Source organism: Bombus vosnesenskii, unplaced genomic scaffold (assembly GCF_011952255.1).
Source record: "Bombus vosnesenskii isolate JDL3184/JDL3185 unplaced genomic scaffold, Bvos_JDL3184-5_v1.1 scf7180000013265, whole genome shotgun sequence".
Classification (NCBI taxonomy): domain Eukaryota; kingdom Metazoa; phylum Arthropoda; class Insecta; order Hymenoptera; family Apidae; genus Bombus; species Bombus vosnesenskii.
The window spans coordinates 341,697-362,951 of NW_022882925.1; the positions used below are offsets into that span (position 1 = coordinate 341,697).

The 21,255-nt window shown below is 32.6% G+C and overlaps 2 protein-coding genes across 2 annotated transcripts; both read right to left on the reverse strand.

The window, feature by feature from the left end:
- Positions 1-321: 321 nt before the first annotated feature.
- LOC117243306 lies at positions 322-10,603 on the reverse strand. The gene is made up of 24 exons (XM_033510668.1): positions 10,600-10,603; positions 10,388-10,521; positions 9,651-9,813; positions 9,266-9,375; positions 9,008-9,173; positions 8,806-8,921; positions 8,408-8,539; positions 7,910-8,144; positions 7,555-7,712; positions 7,363-7,490; positions 7,029-7,276; positions 6,836-6,960; positions 6,428-6,605; positions 5,703-6,071; positions 5,133-5,363; positions 4,413-4,643; positions 4,020-4,179; positions 3,494-3,634; positions 3,211-3,356; positions 2,905-3,084; positions 2,304-2,510; positions 1,843-2,214; positions 685-844; positions 322-550 (listed from the first exon to the last, which is right to left on the reverse strand). The coding sequence occupies exons 1-24, from the start codon at positions 10,601-10,603 to the stop codon at positions 322-324; spliced, it is 4,323 nt and encodes a 1,440-aa protein (XP_033366559.1).
- Positions 10,604-14,746: 4,143 nt separating this feature from the next.
- Positions 14,747-19,812, reverse strand: LOC117243304 (E3 ubiquitin-protein ligase TRIM71). The gene is made up of 6 exons (XM_033510667.1): positions 19,645-19,812; positions 19,024-19,359; positions 18,393-18,716; positions 17,519-17,809; positions 16,104-16,658; positions 14,747-15,615 (listed from the first exon to the last, which is right to left on the reverse strand). The coding sequence occupies exons 1-6, from the start codon at positions 19,741-19,743 to the stop codon at positions 15,034-15,036; spliced, it is 2,187 nt and encodes a 728-aa protein (XP_033366558.1). The 5' UTR covers positions 19,744-19,812; the 3' UTR covers positions 14,747-15,033.
- Between the last annotated feature and the right edge of the window lie 1,443 nt (positions 19,813-21,255).

A 21,255-nucleotide genomic window follows, 5' to 3' on the forward strand; every position in this document is an offset into this window, starting at 1 on the left:
GTTTCCAAGGTTTCCAGTTCCTCGGTTTTTATTTTGGAATCGATCCACGTAATGGTAAACGAGAATGTTTGTTTCAGGCGATATTTGAAAAATGTACTCGAAGAAATGGTAGACTGGAATTTTCATAAACGTAGTAGTGTCTTGTGGGATAATCTTATATCATATCCTTTATCCATACTGTTACTATACTATACTGTATCAACGTGTACCGATTGTAAATTACCAACATTTGTATTAAATATGATTATAATAATTTGTATTAATTGTACAATAAACATTTTATATTAAGCATCTTAAAAAAGCGATGGTTTATCGTGTAGTTTAATCATTGGTTGCCGCTTGATGTTTGGGAGTTCCTTGATCTTCGGTAGTCGTTTGGTCTTCAGTAACTTCATCTTCAATAGTCGCTTGGTCGTCGGTAGTTATTTGATCGTCAGTGATCGCTTGATCTTCGGTAGTCATTTCGTCCGTCAGTGGTTCATATTGTGTGCCTCTTGGACTTCTGGTTATATTTCTCAGGTCAAATATGCGTTTCGCAGTTTCTCGAATTCTAATTGCAAGATATATTTGTTCATTTAAGTTTTTAACCATCAAATTATGGCTTGAAAAATATAAGACATTGTACATTAATTGTACATTAAGAAAAATAATACATTGGATAGTGAAAATAATTACTGCACATACGTTATGTAATAATAAGATCCTGCGATTATAGCTGCGACTAAAATCAGAAAAAGAACCAATACGAAAACACCGACGTAATCTTCATTTGGCAACCAACCAAAAAAGAAACGCGTTGCCTGATCTTCCATCAAATGCGTACGCCAATTTGGAGGTCCTAGAACTTAAAAATGAACTTTAAAATAAGCGAATTCAGCTAATATAAAGTAAATATCGTAAAATCAAAATATTTTTATTCAAAAAACTGTATCAAATTTAAAACTGGGTCCGCTATTACATCTACTACAAAGGTAGTTCGCTGTATTATCATAAGTGGATAAATTTTATAGAAATATTGTGTTTTGACAAAACATTCAGATAGGAAAGCTTTAAAGTCTACGAGAAATATTGAACGCGAATAAACAACCGTGTGAAATTCACTTAGGGAAAATTTTCAAATAATAACATCCCTAGAAGATCTTGAATGTAATGTTACCTACACTGTTACCGGTTTTTCCGGTTCCCACAAGTTTCTACCAAGACTCGTTCAGTAAACTGTGCATATATCAAAAAAGTAGATGATTTTACATAAAATAATATTTTCTATTCTATATTCTATTCTAAATTCATTTGGAATTTTCTATGTTCTTTTCATTTCGTATTTGTTACAGATATTAATTACAGATGAACATCGAACTTTAATTATTTTTCTGTATCGTTACAGTATAAGATCTATTTTACATTTGTCAAGATTTATATCGGAAGAATTTATCATGTCTGAGGTAATTGATGGTAATTATCTTATCATGGGAACAGGGAACTTTTATTATACTACGATTTATTAGTCACTTACTACTGTCCGAATACCCTCTCATTAAAATGTTATTCTTTTAGTGAAGAATGTTTCCTTGAAGATAGTGTATCAGTGATGCACATTATATTCTCGTTATAATAATATTCTCTGATGAAAGATCAAAGCACAACGTAAATTATAATATATACATATACCTATTACCAATTAAGAATACAAGTTATGCAAAATACAAGTGCTAACTGTATACTTTTTATACAAAATATTCAGAAATATTTGCTGCACAGCTTATGATTGATACCAGTAGAATGATTTAGACGTAGCAGAATAAAAATACGAAAAATATAGGTAAGATTAAAAATAACAATTACCTCTGATATATATCATATTTGTTATCCATACAAAATTTAAGTCATTTTGCTTCACGACACATTGCCACATCCCGTTATGCGTTTTATTAACTTTTGTAATGTGTTCAACATCGGCTGCCATTGGAAGCGTGATGCCATAATTCTTCCACGTTTTATTGCGTACTAACCAAGACACTTCAAGCTCCGAATAAATGTGTCCTAGGATTGCACAATGGCATTGTATGGTTGTGTCTAGAGTTTCCCTTATTTGTATAGTTTCCTCTGCTGGAATCACTGCCAAGGTGACCACTTTGATAATCGAATACGTTCCATCGATTCGACGTAGTGTCATCGCATAAACGCCAGAATCATTTAGAACCGCTTCCATTATCTCTAAATAAATAATTGTTAATTATCTCTGAACAAGAGATTCTCGGTGACAGCGTGATTTCAATAAAAAACCATGAGAAATTATATTTTACCAATACTGTAATCTTTTAACTCCAATCTTTCGGGCTCTATCTCCACAAAGACACCATTTAAGGACCATTGTAATTCGGAACGAGGAGATTCCTTAATAATTAATTGCACGATATCCGAGTCGGATTTAATTGTGATAGAACGATGTTCTTTGGCAGTAAGGGCCGTGTGGTTCATTCTAATTCTTCGATTTATCAATTTTATCGTATCTGCGAGCAAAATAGTTTACGTATTATTTTTGCAGAGATGATATCAAGTTTCATTCTGATATTTTTATATCTAATCTTAATACAATTGTTAGACCGAGGATATTCATGCATTTATGGAAATTGAAGAAAGTAGAAGGACTTGATTATATCTTTATATAATTTCTATATAAAATATAATATTATATTTATATAATTTCTATATAAATTTCTATATATATAATATCTTTATAAAATTTTACAAAATTTTCATTTTTAATTTTAATATACGTACATGCGATAATTTCTTCTGACAAATCGAAGATAAATTTATTTGCAGCTGGTTCCAATAAATGACAATATGTATACCGCGTGGAAATTCATAGTTCTCGAATGGAACTAGAATTTTTAAAGTTACCTTCGGTTATATCGCCACAAAGAATTTCGTTGCAACGTCCAGTCATTATACTCGGTCCTACACACGGTTCTCCTCTGATGTTAGGTGTTGGCGAGTCGCAACGTCGTTTTCGAATTCCTGTACCACCATTGCAGCTCACGCTGCATGCCCATGGTCCCCATTCTGACCAACCTCCATCAACTGGTGGTCCTTCTATATCTTTCAAGGAAGAAATTTAATTTTATTAATAATGTTTTACAAAAACTAAATCTCTTCCTAAATCTTCCTAGATATTTAATAACAGAATACAAGGGCATGTGTTTCTACCCGTTGGAACGCAATTGACAGACCAAGTAACCCAGCTGTTGGCACCGACGCCGACGGAAAAGAAGTAGAATATGAGAAGACTGGTATGCTGATAATGAAACACATTTGTGGCGTTGGAGTAGATGTTCATCGTATTTGCAGACCATCTGCGAATTTTAAAAAGTAAATGTCACTCAACAAAACTTTCTGAATCGTTGATCCTACTGCGGATCATAAAGGTATCTATCTTTAGTGCATAATATCGAATTATATTTACCAAGTAAAAATTTATACCATTTTTTACCTTATTGTAATATTAGTCCATGAATTCGTTGTGAATAAAGGTACGCGCGATTTTTGTTTGTGGAAAACCGTCACTGTAGGGTACGTAGTTTTTGCGAATAATATCCAACGATCTGGGTCATTAAGCTTGAGCATAAAATATCTATTAAAATAGTATATATCAGTAAATTACGTTTAGTGGAAGCTCTGGTGTTTATTAAAATGAGTATATCACAAGAATTTAACGTCGTTGGGTAACGATAGATCTTTGCGTGTAACTTACAGAAAGTCGAGAGTACAATTTTGGGATAGTAATGCAGCCTGCTGCATGAAAACTGAATATTCATCTGCAAGAGATGTTCGGGCTTTTAAGAACTTTTGAGGAAAGAATTAAAAAAAAAAAAAAGAAGAATTTATAATATGTAAGATTGCCAATATAACAATAATTTGATTAATATATTACAGTATTATATATATTACCGAAATTATACATGCGAAATTTAGAGATTGAGAAACTGAAAACAGGTGAGAAAATTTATTACATTTACCCTGGAGTCTCGGGCATCAGGTAGAAAGGGAAATGAACTGCACCTTCCCCTCGAAGATGAAGAGTCACTTGTTGAGGAAGCAATATTTCTTCGTCAATCCATGTTGATAACGATAGGATTCTGGTGTATTTATCAGTTCTCGTGTTTTCTATATGACAATCTATTTGTATCAAAAATCATTTATATTCATTTTAACTTGATACTTGTATCTAGATTAAAATATGAAAGGATATTCATGTAAAACATTAAACATTTCTATGTACCGATATTAAACATTCACCCCTATATTTCTCGAGCACACTACTAACATTAATAGTGATTAATAGACTGCAGATTTTCGTGGACTTATGCGAAATTATAATATTTAGTTCGTTTCTTTAATTGTGAACGTACTTGATCCACGATCGAACGCGAAGCCAACAGCTTTTGACTGTTCGCTGCCATAATAATAATACATTGGTAGAAAAGCATTGGGAGGATCGGGATGAGTCCATTCGAACAATGGTGTAGGATCGTCTTCGTAATAAAGCAATAATTGTCCGCGTGGTATACGGATGATAAAGCTGCTCCATTTTCCTACATAAAGCAAATGTGGCAGAGTTTTCTTCTTGACTAAGGAAATTTCTGTAATTAAACAGACTTCGGTTAAAAAGCGAAATAATTATAACAAGTTGTTCTTAGAAATATTAGAAGAAGAAGTAGGATGGGAATACACCGAACTTGAAATTACAATGCCGTGCTTTAAAGATATTAATTATACGTTCAATAATAGAACAAATTAATTAAAACTTCCTCTTATCCAGTTTTCCTTTAACCGGTTCCCGCGTTAACCTGTTAGCTGCGAAAGACTAGTTAACTCGTCGGGCTACCAATGTTTTAATGATTTTCAGTTGATAATTTGATTAATCGAAGTTCTTTAGTTTCTTTAAACATGCAGACATATTTATCAACTTCTAAAGGATCTCCTGATTGACAGATAACGGTCAATGATGGTGAAAGATAAAAATAAATTATAAATTATTATATTAACATTTGCAAATTTGAAATTGCCGACTCTAAATTCGATCACTGGGAAACAAACAAGTATTCCGACAGAATATATTCGCTAATTACCTGTAGTTTCCGATTCGTAAAAGAGAAGTACTTTTTCGTTGTTCGACGTTCCTATTTTGAGGATGTAACGCGATTTTAATCCATCATCGGCTAAAAAGACAAACACGACAGAATCTGGATTATCCGGTTCCCAAGCTTTCACAGAAAAGTGTAAACCTTCCGAACGATATTCGGGTAAAACGTATATACGCCTATCTAGGCCATCTCCCACGGCAAGGAACGTGTACTCCTCTGTAAAAACGACGATTAATTATAATTTTCATTGTGATTAATTAGAATTAGATTTTATATTAGTATACTTTAATTGCATCCCAAGAAGAGAATCATTACTTTTTAAATAAATAACAAAAATATTGGAATGTCTTTTACCATCATGCTAGAACGCGCTTTACTATTATTACGTTTTAGCTAATAAACAAGGAGGTTCCAAGTCGCTTGACATTTTTTCGATTCGTTTTTTCCTAATGCAAATTCACTGAGGAAACTATTTCATACGGAAGATCTTGAATAAAATATGGAAAATAAAATTTGTGAATAAAATATTGGAGAAAATAATGCCGCAATATTTACCTGCTTTCCCACAATCTCTAACGTTGCATAGATCACGGGGCACCAAAGGATCCTTGGTATAACACCAAGTGCCGGCGATATTACGCGATGGATTTCTGCAATAATTACTGGCATTCTTGGCACTTCCTTCTGGAAAGACGCTATCATTGAAATATTCTCTACCGACTGTCAAACTGGTTTTGGGAACTGCTACATTTGCTCCAATTTTTGCAGATCTGACGCGAGTCGATTTGGTAGTATTTGCTCGAGACGCATTTTGGGCCATCGCTGGTAATTTGGGTCTGATTGGCCATTTGTCACAATCACGTCCTGAACGTGTTTTCGAAAGTGTTCCCATGTAATCGTTCGCCGTACCTGCCATTCGACATTCTGCAAAGGAGAGTTAATCGTCTTTGTTTTGCACTTGTTTTAATGTACGGTAGAACTACGTCGCTGTACTACTCAACTCCACTTATTGCAACGAAATTTTAGGTAACGCCCGATTAACTGAACTTTTGCTGATTGAATTCGCTTGTCTGTGCGTGACCTCCTGATTAGGAGCTTTCGTTATACGAACGAGAAACTATGAACGAAAATAAGTAGCGAGGAAAGTTGACGAGTTTCTATATAAACCATTTGTCCTGTCTGACAAATTCAGACGAATGGAGCTTTACTGTATTTAAGTACAAAAATTTTATTTATCGGGACGAAATTTTAATTAACACCTAAATAGAATCATTAATTACCTGACGATCTACATTTTCGAATGGAGCAATATCGTTTTGAAATCGTTACACTCTCCCAAGGGACGTATGCGTAACAATAGGGACCATTGGAGTCGCGAGTGGGATTTCTACATTTATTAAGTGCCTTCAAAGCAGATCCGTCGATGAAATTATTGTCATCTTTGTTCTCTGCTGGGATCTTATATACCAAAATGAAAAATTTCATGTTTACAGTAATTATTACAGTAATTGCAACAATTATCGTTGTTCACTGTAATACAGATTTATATATCTACTATGATTGCACGCGTTATGTAAGTATGTACTGTCTGAAAGATCAAGTGTCTGAATCATGTCAAAATCATTTATCTTTTAATTAACATCTATAGTTTGATATATTAATAACCTTTTCCTAAGTATATTTCTTACTTCTTTCGATATCCATGGAATACATGGAATTTCTTTAATGCTTGTCCATTGTGTACCTTTGAATTGAAAATCTCCTATATCGGACAAACAATTTGGTGGCCAAGCATCTTCTACCGCATCTGATTCTATTTAAACGTAAGTTTCCTATAATCGTCTTTCGTATCGACGTATAATCATTTATCGAGTATATTTTCTTCAGTATAATTGCATTCTACTATGAAATTTAATTTACGTACATCTGACGATAAATACGCGTAATACGAAGATTTAAATCGAGGAATGTTACCTTCCGGAGAACAAAATAGCGTCCATTGCGCTATTGTCTTTTCGCTTCCAATGCTAAACCACCTCAAACTAGCAAAAAAGATTTCGTTCATGTACAATAATTCGATAGCACCTCTCTGCTTATGTGAATACACGCGTAAATGTCCGCCAAAAATGCTACAACGTAAAAGAGAGCAATAAAGTACTAAAGTAGCGAAATGAACGAATGTAATAATTCGATTGTAATATACGAAATCGTCAACCTGATGCTGAACTCCCTCCATGACCAAAAATCGAGCAAGCCTGAGGTGGAGATCTCTTTTAAATAATGTTTGGACGATTCTTCGAATTCTTGATACGTTAGTGTCGTAACGTCTTTGCTTATTATTACCTATATTATATCGTACGGTAATTTAAAAAACGATCTGTCAAGACTCGAATATTAGGATATTTACCGTCACAGAGGGATATTCTATCGATGGAGTTTGATACAAACGTATTACGATATTTTGGCTCGCACGAACGAAAAGCCGAACATCGATCGTATCGTTATTTTTTTGCATGGCCCAAACTTTCGAAAAATCAATGCCGAAAGTCGTATGCGTCTCGCAATCTGAAAATTTTAGTATATAGCTATTATTACATATAGTTATATAAAACGATTTAGTATTTACTGTAGTTAAGATTTAGATAATTCTCTGGCCAATATATATGAGGCTTAAATTTTAGAAATTTTAGGCTGTGCTTTAACCATATTTAACAATAACATTTTCTTCGTATTATACTGATTTCGATTTATCGAAAACGTACGAATGTGACAAAACGCGGTACTCCACAAAACGTTCGTCCCTCGAACTCCATAATACAGAAATGTTTCTGGGTACAAGCTTGTAATTCCATGTTTTTTCTTATATTCCTGCATCACTAAAGGTTTCATTGTTCCCTCGATACCAGCGGAAATGAAACCACCACCCCATGTTATCCATATTCCCGTCCACTTTGAACCGACCAAAATTTCAGGAGTATTTTCAGCGTTTTCTCCTTCCTGATCGGAGAAAAAAGAAATATATTGTTTCATAATCATTAAATCTTGCATATTGCAAATCTTTAGCTTCTCGTTTAAATCACAAAAATTTCAACTTTTTATTTAAGTCTAAGTACTCTTATTTCGGATACTCTAAATGTATATTTTCTTATTTTCTTCACTTATAAATTTCCCTGTAAGAAAAGGCATGAATATTCATACTCTATAGATTGTACCACGTAATTAGGAATATAGAAAAGTTAAAACATCGTATTGTTACGAACATCATCTGCTGGAAATGTTTGACGGCTGCCAGAATTTCCGAACACCAGTTCAACTCCTGCAGTCCATATATCTGCTATTGTTTCAGCGGAAGCGGGAATCGGTAAAAGACTAAGCAATATACCAGCTTGCCCCTGTACGTATGCATTATTCTGTTAAACTAAGGAATTTTTTGCCACAAAGAAAAAAAGTAACTAAGATTTAAACCTTAAAATAATTCTCCATCGATATTCCCTATCTATAAAAATTATATATGCGTTGATCTTTTATCTATATTTATTTTATCTTTTATGTTCTATTCTTTCTCCTGAAAGAATATATAAAGGCATACAAAGCTTTAATGGTATACATATACATTGGGATAATCGAGCATTGAAAATAAATAAATAGATGTGTATACCTTTTTCTCGTCATCTGGATTCCACAATTTAACCCAAAACGAAGTGTTGCCACTGGGTGCGTGTAATTTTGTGAGTATAGCATAATTAGACGAATTCTTCGTAAATGCTACGCAATCTAAGAAATGTAATAATAAAATAATAGTAAGAAGAAGAAGATCATGTGAATAGAATCCATGGGATAAATACAAAATCATGTGAAACCTCTATCGTCGCAAAATGGAACATCGCAATACTGTTTCCGAACATATTCGAAATCTTCTTCGACGTAACACCATGGCCCTCCGACGTCACCTGACGGATTTCTGCAGAAATTTTCTGCCTCCCTACGTGATCGATCAGGAAAGTCCTGATCTCTGAACTTTTGACTCTATAAGACAATGTTACATTGTCGAAGGCAAACAACAAAAATTTCTTGAAATTCTATTCGCTCAGTATCGCATTAAGGTTTATTTTATTCACCTTCGAACCTTCAAGCTCGTATCGTTTGTGCCATGATTTACATTTACTTGCGGACGTTGCGATTTCTTTAGTCCCTCCATATTCAGCTCCTGGTCCCGACAGTTTGCATTCTACTCGTTTATACATAATTATAATTATTATTGTAAATATTTTTCAAAAGAAACGTGATTTTGAAAGAAAATTGAATTTTACTGCGATTCTATTCCATTGAAACCTACCTTTATCGATAATTATAAACTTTCTCAATTTTCCTAATGAAATATTTTCGATCAAATTATTTATATAATCTTTTACACAATATTCTGTTACTTAATAAAGTAGGCAAGTTACAAATTTACTTATCTCAAATTTTGTAACATTGTAAGTTTCACTTTTATTATATTACCTCCAAAATTACAAAGTGGTACGTCACATTCGTCGTCTATAAGCGAAGGTTCCAAAGTATAACACCATGGCCCTCTATTGTCACTCGTTGGGTTTCTGCAGTAATTTTTCGCAATTTTTATCGACCTTTCGGGAAAATCTTCGTCGCTTATATCTTTACTAACCTGACATCAAATATTATGAAAATCTCTCTAGGATCTCTGATAAAAGTGCCAAATTTATTATTAATATAAACAGTTATTACAGTTTAAGTTCATAAGTACGTATTACGTAATTGGTAGATCTCGTGTGAAATTTGCCAATTGACTCAGATTCTCGAAGGAATAATCGATAATTCAAAATTTAAAAATTTTTTAATTTCAAGAGTTTGTCTACGACCTGAATGATTTATGAAAACACACGCCCTACATAAAATGGTATTGTAATGGCAATCACAGTAATTAGTAACATTAACGAATATGAAAATTGTTTACGTCGATACGATTGATTATCGTAATGAATATAAAAGAAAGAGAAAAATTAAAAAGAAAAAAATAATATAAATAAATAAAATAGTTTTGAAGGTTTTTAATACTTTCGTAATGATTTTTTTAATTTACCTCGGTTTTCACGAATATTCTATGAAGTATCTATGAAGTTTCAATAAAAAAAAAAAAAGATAAAAGGCTTAGATAGAAAAATATTTCTTTGAAATTATCATCAATTTCAAACTAATAATTTAGTTTAGATAAAAGCTACCTCGTGTATTGGTTCTTCTGCGTACCAAGATTGGCATCGAATGCCACCGGAAGTTTTGGCTATTGTTCCTCTATATTCCATTCCCTTTTGCGTTAGTTTGCATCTCATTAAATCGGTAAGGATTGCATTACGTGCTACAATGAACAATGAATAAATATTTCCATCTGATAATATTGTGTGTCTTATAATTCTATCTTGTTCGAAAATAGTACTCATCTTTATTCGTTTATCGTTCGTTTTTAAGGAGGTATTCGTGATCTATCGTATTTACCTTTTTGACTTGTAGTTAAAACTATCAAAAAGAATATGAATATAAGGTTATAGGTCAGATACAAAAGCATACAATGCTGCATGTTATTTTTTATTGACTTCTTTTAAACGTACTAATCCTTATTCGTTATTTATTACTTTATCCTTATTATTTATTCTATATCCTACGTTTTTAATTGACGCTCACAATGATGTTTCTTCTTTTTGTTCAACGAAACGAACACTAAAATAAATACGTGAATATCAATTGCGTTATATTGTTTTATCTGAAATTCGTTCTGAAAACGAACGTAATTCAAAGGAAACGAAATTTGAGTAAGAAAATGAAACGAGTCGAAAATTTATCATAAACATAGCTGTGATACATTTAAAAAATTATGTAACCGATTATATTCAAAACCTGAAATATTAATTGGAGGGAGGGAAGAGAATTTTACAAGTGGTATTAAAATTTGAAAAATTTTAATGGGGGTATTTGTAAAACTGAAAGTTTGCGTCGGATAATATCACACATTCGTAAATATAAAAATTATTATAAAAAATTGAAAAATTAAATGTAAACTATGTCGCTTGGACATAATTCCATTTTGTTAACACTGTATTAACCCTTTTGCTATAGTATCCTTAGAATTAAAAATATTTTAATACAAAAAAGACAAAAAATGTTATATCATGCGAAATACACATTTAGAATTTTCACAAATTCGTATATGCACGTCCTTCGCAGCGAAAGGGTTAATTTCAAACATTTCGAAGAGCAACTTTCTTGCTCTCGATTTTTAACTTAAGTAACTAATTATCTTTAAATATTATTAAGTCCTCTCTGATATTTCTTGAAGAGAGCACTAGTTCATTTTCTTAAAAATGAAAAAATTAAAATAATAAATCGCACACGCATTCTCCAATTTTCATCTTTTCTTATGAAAAAAAAAAAAAAAAAAAAATGGGACTGAAATTGGATTATTGCGTGTTAGTCAATGATTATTAGAAGGTGATTACACCTCTTAGTTATGCAAATATGCATGTAAATCAATTAGTACCATTATAAATTTGTTAAAATGCATGGCGTGCATTTTTAACGAGCACAACAAATTTATAACAAATACAGCTTTTAAATGATAGAACTATACTAGAAAATGATTAAGCATAACAATTTTTTCTTTTAATTTTTTTTCTTTTTCTACTGCTTTTTTATCTTTTTTTTTGTTATTACGCCACCTCGCAACGTGCAATAGATTGTTAAAAAGAAACAGCTTATCTGTTTCCAAACATCATCTATATTGTAAAAAACTTTTCGCAGACATACGGAATTTTTTATAAATTTTCGAAAAAAATTTCGATCTGTGTTCATAATTTTTGTTTAGTTTTGATTATTATTTTCTTTAACACGATCATATATCTCATGTCTGCATTTGCCTCACACAAATATCAACTTTTTATCGCATATCGAGCATACAACATGTTCAAATTTTGACAGCAAACTGCCCGTAAAAAGTTCAGCAGTCTAAAAAAATAACAAGAATCAATTTATTTCTTTTGTCTTCTTGTCACAGAAATCTCATTTCCTGGATAATATCATAGAGCATTCGTAAACTATCTTGTATGCAAGATTTGCAATACTTTTACGTTGTTTAGTATATATACCAGGTATATGTATATATACATATATAAATGTATACGTATATATATATATATATATATCTGGTATATATCTATTACATTTTCTGTTTACCGAATATAGTTTTATACATACGTATTATAGTGCACTGTGTATACAATATTGAATTCGTATCAGCATCATTCTGTTGTAGTATAAGAAACTATAACAAAACGTTTTCGTTCATCAAATATCTTATAGAAGAACAAACTTATCCATGAATTTTTTTTAAATGGACGTGCAACGCTGGACAATTATTCTCTGGCTTTGCTCTCATGCTAGAAATCATATTATATCGTGTCTCTTTTGAGAAATATTCAATCGAAAATATTTTGTGTTGTAACTGTCCCTGATTAGTTAAATGTATGTAGTAATTGAGCAGGATGGTACATATTTAAAATTTAGCTTAATCTTTGTGTCTTAACACATGCATTACATAAGGATATTTTGCTAATAAAATTGTTCTATACCAGGGACAACATTATTGCTATATACTCTAACGCTAGAGGTCCTTTAATATGAAGAAATTATTTTTTGTAAAAACTTCTTCTGATAAATCATATTTCGTGTGTAGAGACCTCTTCAACAGTATTAACGTTGAACTGCTGTTTTTGAACATGTTTAGCGTAGCGATTTGTTAAAATAGTCTTTATCCTTCTTAATGTTTCTCTCTTCCTTCCACTTTTTAAGTAGTTCGGTTTTGTGAAGACATTTCTACACAATGCAATTGGAGATCATATATCCTTTGACAATGAGTTCCTAGAACTAATATTTAATTGATTGCTGACTGTGTAAACTATTATGCCAATATAAGTCGGTTATTTGGTAAATATATCACCATCTTACCCGAAAAGAAGGAAGAAAACGAGAAAAAATATAAATAAAATTTGACATAGTACGTATAGGCCAATTAAATTACTCTACTTAAAAATTCGTCAACTGTAATTGTGAATACATCAAAATAAATATTCAAACAAATTCTTCTTTTAAGTTTCTGTATAAGGAAGAAACGAACTGGGAACAAAATTTCACATCTATTAAGTCAGTCTTATTTCAGTCTTACAGAGTGCAAGTGCAACTAATGCCTTCGTGAGTTTCATTAACGGCAAACTAAATTAGATATCCTCACATTCATTTAAGACTGACTAGCGATGCATTGAATTCTTATACATAGTATAGAATTCATATTTTACAGTAAACACCGTTTTGCATTAACTTTTTCCCAATTGTTGTGACATCAATTCGGATAATTAAGATAATAGGTAACGATGTTACTAGTCACGAATGTGATTGCGAAAGGAAAAAGTCGATGAAAATGGTAAATGAAATTAATCATATGCTAACAATAAACATGAACAAAATAATAATGATAATCATTACTAGTCTATAGATACTAGTACAATGATGCTAGTACAAAAAATGTCTTCGATGTATGATATGTCCGAAATATTACTACGACATTGATTTTTTGTATTTCTTTGACAACTGTGGTATCGTTAAGAGACGATGTATTCTCATTCTTTCTTTATGTAAATACTTCCTTCGTAATTCTGCCCATACCATCGACCGTATATATCTAACTTTTATCTTGGTGCATTCCGTTATTTCACCTTAATTATACACACACCGATAAAAGCATTTTTTTAATCACAAAGATCCTTCATAAATTGCATTTATATCTCCTTGTGTAATCAACATGAGACGGTTATCACTAATTTAAACAATATCCTGAATTTTGATAGCTGGTCAATTCAGCATTCTACTCTATCATTATTTAATAATGATTTTTTCTTTAAAAAAAAAAACATCTACTATGGATGGCAGCAAATTTTGAAAGTAAAGCTAATGCAAGCTATAGAAGTAGAATTTCGGTATCTTTGTTACGAAATATCTACTATACCAGAGAAAATAGTTACATTTTCATGGGAAATGACAACTATTTTCTTTATATATATATATATATAATTATATCACTTGTATTGTGCTACTCTCAAACTTGCGATCCGATTTAATAAATATTCCCACCGAAAAAACAGACGAACAATCTTTTAAATTTTTACTAAAATTCGTTAGTGGGTAAAGAAGAAATAAATAAAAGTAAAACAACTCTACCGTTTATAAAACAAAAAAATTCCAATTTACAATGGCCAGCATTTTATATCACACGAAAAATTTTTGAATTATAAAAATTTTCTAATATTCTTTATTGCAAAAAAATTATTATTGCCATAACCATACTCAATTATTGTAATTTTTCGTTTTCTGTTATTATCCATGAATTTACAGATAACGTTAAGTACGTAATAACGTAAAAATAATATTCCTCTCCAAACGGAACATCTATAGAGAAACGTTATTTCCACGTTGTGCTTATTCGCCACAGATGAGAACATCCATAGCGATATGATTTCAGAACGAAAAGTTCTGAAAGTTTCTTTTTTTTTGTACTTGTGTATTTGGCACATAGACAATCCGAAGTTTCGAAAAGAATCTATACGGATTTTCATAAAATATATAATTAGTAAGAAAATATGTCTCTAATAATTTGTCTGACTAAAGCGTTACACGCTTGCTTCTAAAATATCGAACAGTTGGTGTGTTCGCAATCGTCGCGTAATTTTTTTTTCTTTTTTCTTTAGCCCCCATATATAAAATCTTATTCTTACTGTCGTTTTTTTCCCGCCACCCCCTCTCTTATTCCTACAACCGGATTGATCATTTAAATAAGAAGGAGACGATTGTTACCAAAATCTACGACGGCGATTTTACCGTCGAGACATAAAGATATTCCCGATGGTCTGTCCATTTCTTCATCGCCCTTACCGTAGCTGCCGTATCGTCTTATCAACATACCAGACCTGTCGAATATCTGTATTCGATGGTTTCTAGAGTCAGCTACGATAATGTTTCCTTCATCGTCGATTGCCAGACCTTGTGGTCTCAGAAACTGTTTGTTGCCACCAGCGACCTTGCACTCGAAAATGTTGGCGTTTACGAAATCAGCATCGATAACCACTAGTCTGTGATTATTGAAATCAGTGGTAATGACCTTGCCTTGGGGATTGAAAGCAACGCCACGCGGTGAATCAAAATGCTTCCACATATTCGGCGAGGCTTCGAAGCCGTATTTTCGTAGGAAAGTGCCCTCAGGACTGAATAACTGGACGCGATGATTTCTAGTATCGGACACGGCTATCTGGCATTCGCTGTTCACAGCCACATCCCATGGATAATTGAATTGACCACAGCGGCTGCCTTTTTCGCCGAAAAATAGAAGAAATTGGCCATCCATCGTCAAAATCTAAAAATTGACGAAATACGAATGATTCTTCTTTAACCCTAGAAAATTTAAATTTATCGATTTTCTACCTATTCTATTAACAAGTGTTTCGATCGCTTATTTTTAATTATTATGCTTATAATTATTATGCTTTCCTATTTGAATTAATCATAACGACTCTTGTCATGAAAAAAAAAAAAAAAAAAGATTTCTGTAATATCGATATAAAAAATAATAAGATTGAATGATACAACAAATGAAATCATGTTAATTAACAGAATTGTTGACAGTACTTCATATGGCTAACAAATTTGTTATACTTGCTTCTGAAAGTTGTTTCTCACATTTCGCTATATTAGTGGCATGTGACGGGATCATTACAGGTTTGTTTAGTTGGATTTCTGTAATTAAGCGATATCGTACTAAAGATAAACGAGGGTTCAAATACTTTCAAACTCGCTATTCTCTCACTGCTTATTTTTATTATATTTGAGAATAGTTTGAATTACCTGTATACGATGATTATCTTTATCAGCTACAATTACACGGCGACGTGCATCGATGGCTACGCCAGCCGGGCGATCAAAGTGTCCTGGTCCGGTACCATATGAACCAAATCTTCTTAAAAAGGAACCATCTTGTTTATATATTTGAATACGATTGTTTGACCTATCTGCAACGACTATATGTCCTTCTCCATCACATGCTACGCCCCATGGTCGGCACAGATTGTCATCAACATCGCCGGTGTTTCCAATTATTATTGAGGCTCTCGTTGGCGCATCATGGCCTCGATTTACTACGACGGGCGAATCACTTAAAGCAACTGCTCTTCCTCCAATTGGTGAAACTGATAAAAAACAGTATCTATATTCAAAGACCATAGGACGCGGACTTTCATGGTGTCTTAAAGGTCGTCGATCGCCTATAGGTCCCGGATTATTCACCATAATGCTTCCAAAACCTGCTATAGCGCCCATTACATTCATGTCCGTAGAATTGAAAGAGATCCAATTTTCATCATGAGATGGAAGGGATCGATAGTTCTGATAGATTTGGAAAACCTGTATTCGATAAAAATCATGCGTTAGTAGAGTGTTTATGCATCTTAAAGTGACGGAAAGATATAAAATTTATTACTATAACGCTGAAATTTAGGAAGTTAAAGTAATCGATTTCAAATTTGATCTTTATAGCAGATATCTACGAGACGGTGTTATAGTGATTTTTATATTCCTTTATGAGACCTTTAATATTAACATTATTATGAAAAATAATTCAATATCGATAAGCATCCTATACTAAATATTAATCTAATTTTTTCACTAAGGCAGTGACACAATATCTCTAAAAGAATAATGTAAAAGCCATATGAAACAACAAATCAATCAAATCTGTATTAGATTTTAGATAGAACGTATAAAGAAAACGTGTGTATGCAGAGGAAGATAATTTCAGCATGATTCTGTTCGTCTTTTTCATTAGCCTGTAAATTTATGAATATTGGTAATTCTAGAATTAAAATATTCCACGAGAGGAAACATTTGTCGAAATACTATCGAGATTTTGGAAAATGATGCACAAGCGCAGGATCAGAGAGGTAGAAAAATGTTTTGTGCCATATATTCACGATTGAATATCAGAAGATTGATAACATGTGATATCTACCAACTAATATCAGATTTTAAAGAAACATTTCATATAGAGTAACCTAATAACTACGATGTTACAATTGTTAAATATATTTAGTTACAGTACTATTTTTTGATAACCAGCAATGTCGATAAAATGATAGTAGTGGAAAGGTTTTTAGTACTATTAGTTTCGCTACGTATAACGAATGTTGGGAGGATTCGTTAGTTATCTAGATATCGAAAAACTAAAAAATATTAGATATTTGATTTCATTGATTTGATTTCAATACCTCAGCTGAAGCCATATCCTTGGTAATTGTTAGATTCATTGGATTGTTAATATAAGCTTTGTTCTCCATAATTTGACTAAGTTTGTTAGCAGCTCGAGTTAGTCGCATTATTCCATTTCTGATCCCATCCTCTTTTTCCTGTAGCGCAGTATATTTTTCAATTCTGGCTTTCTCTATACTGTCTAACAGTTCTCTTTCTCTCGCCTCCAAAGCGACAGCTATTCTTTTCGTGCACATTGTCAAATCTGCAGCTGCTTGTCTTGCTTTTTGATCTAACAGTTCTGCCGCTACCTGCAAAAGAAATTGTAGACACGAACATTTTACGAATACATTAAAACCCTCCATCTGCACACTTGTTTACTTTCCACCAGTGATTTTAAGTGAATTTTCATTTTCGCCATATTTTTGTTTAAATTTTGCTCTCCTTAAAAGAATCGAAGTAACATACAGCGATAGAAACTATCGGAGAGTATACTGGAAACCTGGTTAGAAGAGTATTTGGAAATTTTTATATTGAAAAATTTTTGAAAACAAAATCCTAAAAAAGAACAGCTGCATGGATTTAGACAACCCAGTAAGCAGATGACGTCAAAGATAAGATTGCAAGCGGGCGGTTAATAGGAGCATTGTTCTGTATATTTAATTTTTCTAAAAACATTGTATCTAATTATATATTTCGACATAGATGTTGATAATGTATCAATAATTCTTGATTTAAGATATCTAATATTAACTGTTATTACTTCAGTCAATTCGCTGTGCTTAATTTTTCTAGAAGGTACCGACACAATAATATTAAACATTCTCGATGTAAACTATCATTATCATATTTTGTTATATCTGCGATAAATGAATTTCTCAAAGGATAACTTACTTGCACATTATCTAATTCATCAGTGAGGACCGAAACTCCAAGCTTAGCGTCTTTCAGTACTTGGCCCGCTTGAATGCAAGTTTCTTCAATGGCTTTATTGAAATCAATTGTAGCGTGGTCCTGATGAAGTTGGAATCCACACTCAGCGCAAATAGGTGTGCAACAAGTCTGACAAAATAATCGTTGACCATGATGATGAATATCGCAGTAAAATGGCCTTTGTAAAAGAAACAAATTTGGATTAACGACTGCGGGGTTCAGTACCTCCACCGGTGCATCTTGCGGCGGAGCACATTCGGCCCCGATCTCTGCGTCCGGAACATTCTGTGTACAAGAAAAAAAGATACTTCGTTAGCATATAACATAGTTCTATGGTAGTTCTCAGATACTATTGAAATTTTTACTTTTTAAAATTTATTTTATTCTAATTTTATTTTTATAATTTATTAATTATATAATTAATTTATTAATTTTTATAATTAATTTATTAATTTTTATAATTTATTATTTTTATATTATATATTCTAAATTTATTTATTATATAAGAAATCTATAACGAATAAACTTAAGTTAAAGATTACACATAGAAGTTAACCGTTTAAGGAAGGCTGATAGATCAAAATATATTTACCAAACGCTGACGCCTAGAGCACTTTCCGCAAGGTATCTCAGTACAATCCTTGCATACATCGGTAGCTTGTAAGAATCTATTACTGCGGGAACCCGATATACCCGATATACCCGGTATACCCGGTATACCCGGTATACCAGATATACCCGATATACTCAAACTACCGCTGCAGACTTGTGCTAAAGTGGTAATCAATTTATCCATCTGACATTCTTCTGGGGATGCACTGTAACCGGGTGGGGAGTTCATGCTGTTTGGGGACGATGCACTAGTGCCTGGTGGACTTGCGCTGGGATTATCGGGTCTGATAAGTGGCGGCTGGTATGCATTGGCCAACTGTAACGAAAGAAAACGTACAAGTGTGATAGAATAAAAATCAAAATCCTTTACTTTATAATTGAACACCTTGGATCCGTTAGTACCTCACTAAGGTATTGCAAAAATGTTTCAAATTTATGTAGAAATGGATATTAAATGAAACTTGCATTAAAAAATCTTGTTTTTACTTGTTTTGTGTGTGTAATGTGTAAACATGTAAAATTATTTAAAACATCCATATTGATCTTGTGTGTGATTCAACATTGGTAAGTGTGAATAATAAAAGTTTCTTTCACTTCATACCCTAAGAAGTTCTGCATTCGGATCTTCCGGTCCTGGGATGTGTGGAAGGCTTGGAGTATGGAAGAAGTAATTTAATCTAGAATTGTGTTTTTGATCCATGACGCTGTAGGTGTGTAATTAAAACACTTCGGGAAATTCAATATGGAATTGTTGTCTCGTCGTGATAACTTCACCTGGAACAAAAATAATTCAAATAATTTAAATCAAGACTTATGTAATTATTTTCATTATATTACACAAATTTTTGTCAAACGTGAAAGTAAGTAACCCCAAAGCTGTACTCTAGCTTACACGTTGTATCAACCACTACATACACCGTAAACATAATGTAAGGTTCTGTATGTATAAAATCCTAAGAAAATGAATATTAATTTCTTCGCTGATTTCTGCAGAAACTTTTACTCTTAAACAATATGGTGTATATATATATGTACGCATACATATACAGGATGTCTAAGGTATTCTCAACGAAATTTTGTCAATACATTTTGTAGGTGGAAATTTTATTCGTAACAAACGACGTACTCGTACATAACATCTTCCCCTTACTTATATCCGTAGAAGAAATTGAAGATCGACTTAGAGAAAACTGGGACACTCGACAAGACATAGGGATACTTCTCGTTGGTCCCTTTAACAGTCATACCGTATCGATCGTGACTTACGGATCAAAAAATATCGAATGTATTTACAGTATCATAGTTACAAGCTGAATCAAGATCGATTCATAGGGGAGTCAACGGAAAAGCATTTTGAATCGTACGGATGACCTCTTGATCTAGTTTTAAAGACGAAACACCCCTGCACAGCTGGTTCAAGGTCATCATACGAGTCCTGCACAGCCAAGAACCGTGATACCCTTTTTAGTTCGGGGGTCGAGAAATGGGATCCCGCTTCCATTGGTGGGACCTCGTAGAAATCAATAACAGTAGGAAATTCGACGTAAGTACACACGTATCGCCGTCTATGTGTTTCTAAATGAATGTTTCAGTCAGCTTCTAATCGTAACTTTCTCCATCCGTTAAAGTACTATTCGTGACTCAAATATAGAGACTTCGATTCGATGGGATAGAATTCGTTACTTCATTCGTTTCATCGTCACCTCTGTTGAAGATGGTATTGAATGAAAATGTATTTCGAATTCATGGTAAATGGTAAAGACACGGAAAATTTTTCAGGTTTCTATTGTTATTTATATGAACTATAGTCAAATCAGGGGATTTCTAAAGAAAAAAAACAATCCTTAAAAACGGAATCGACTTTCAGTTTTCTATGAGGCCACGTGGCTTGAAAGTTACTTATTTCCTTATATTATTATTGCATTATTGCTATCAGATGACTTATCTATAGCAATTACTAAAAATCTAAATTAATGTGAATCTCATTCTAGTTCAAAAGCTGCTACTCCAGTCGCTCTAGAAGTTAGAAATTACACACTATAACTTCGTAACATGATGCGACTACAGTATAAATCACGCTTGCGTCAAGAATAAAATGAAATTAACATCTCAAACAAGCTTCTGACATTAACATTAATGTACGAATATTTGCATTTCTATTTCTAGAAATACTCATGCATCTACGTATATAATAAAATAGCATATTGTAATA

Excerpts from the sequence above, each read along its gene's own strand:
- LOC117243306 (XM_033510668.1), bottom strand. Across the intron at positions 7,713-7,909 it reads TACCGCGTTTTGTCACATTC|ATTGCGAGACGCATACGACT; the intron begins GTACGTTTTCGA and ends TAAAATTTTCAG. Across the intron at positions 551-684 it reads GGATCTTATTATTACATAAC|AATTCGAGAAACTGCGAAAC; the intron begins GTATGTGCAGTA and ends TCTTGCAATTAG.
- LOC117243304 (XM_033510667.1), bottom strand. The coding sequence starts at position 19,743 with ATGGATCAAAAACACAATTCTAGATTAAATTACTTCTTCCATACTCCA. Across the intron at positions 19,360-19,644 it reads CGAATGCAGAACTTCTTAGG|TTGGCCAATGCATACCAGCC; the intron begins GTATGAAGTGAA and ends CTTTCGTTACAG. Across the intron at positions 15,616-16,103 it reads AAGATAATCATCGTATACAG|ATTTTGACGATGGATGGCCA; the intron begins GTAATTCAAACT and ends GTCAATTTTTAG.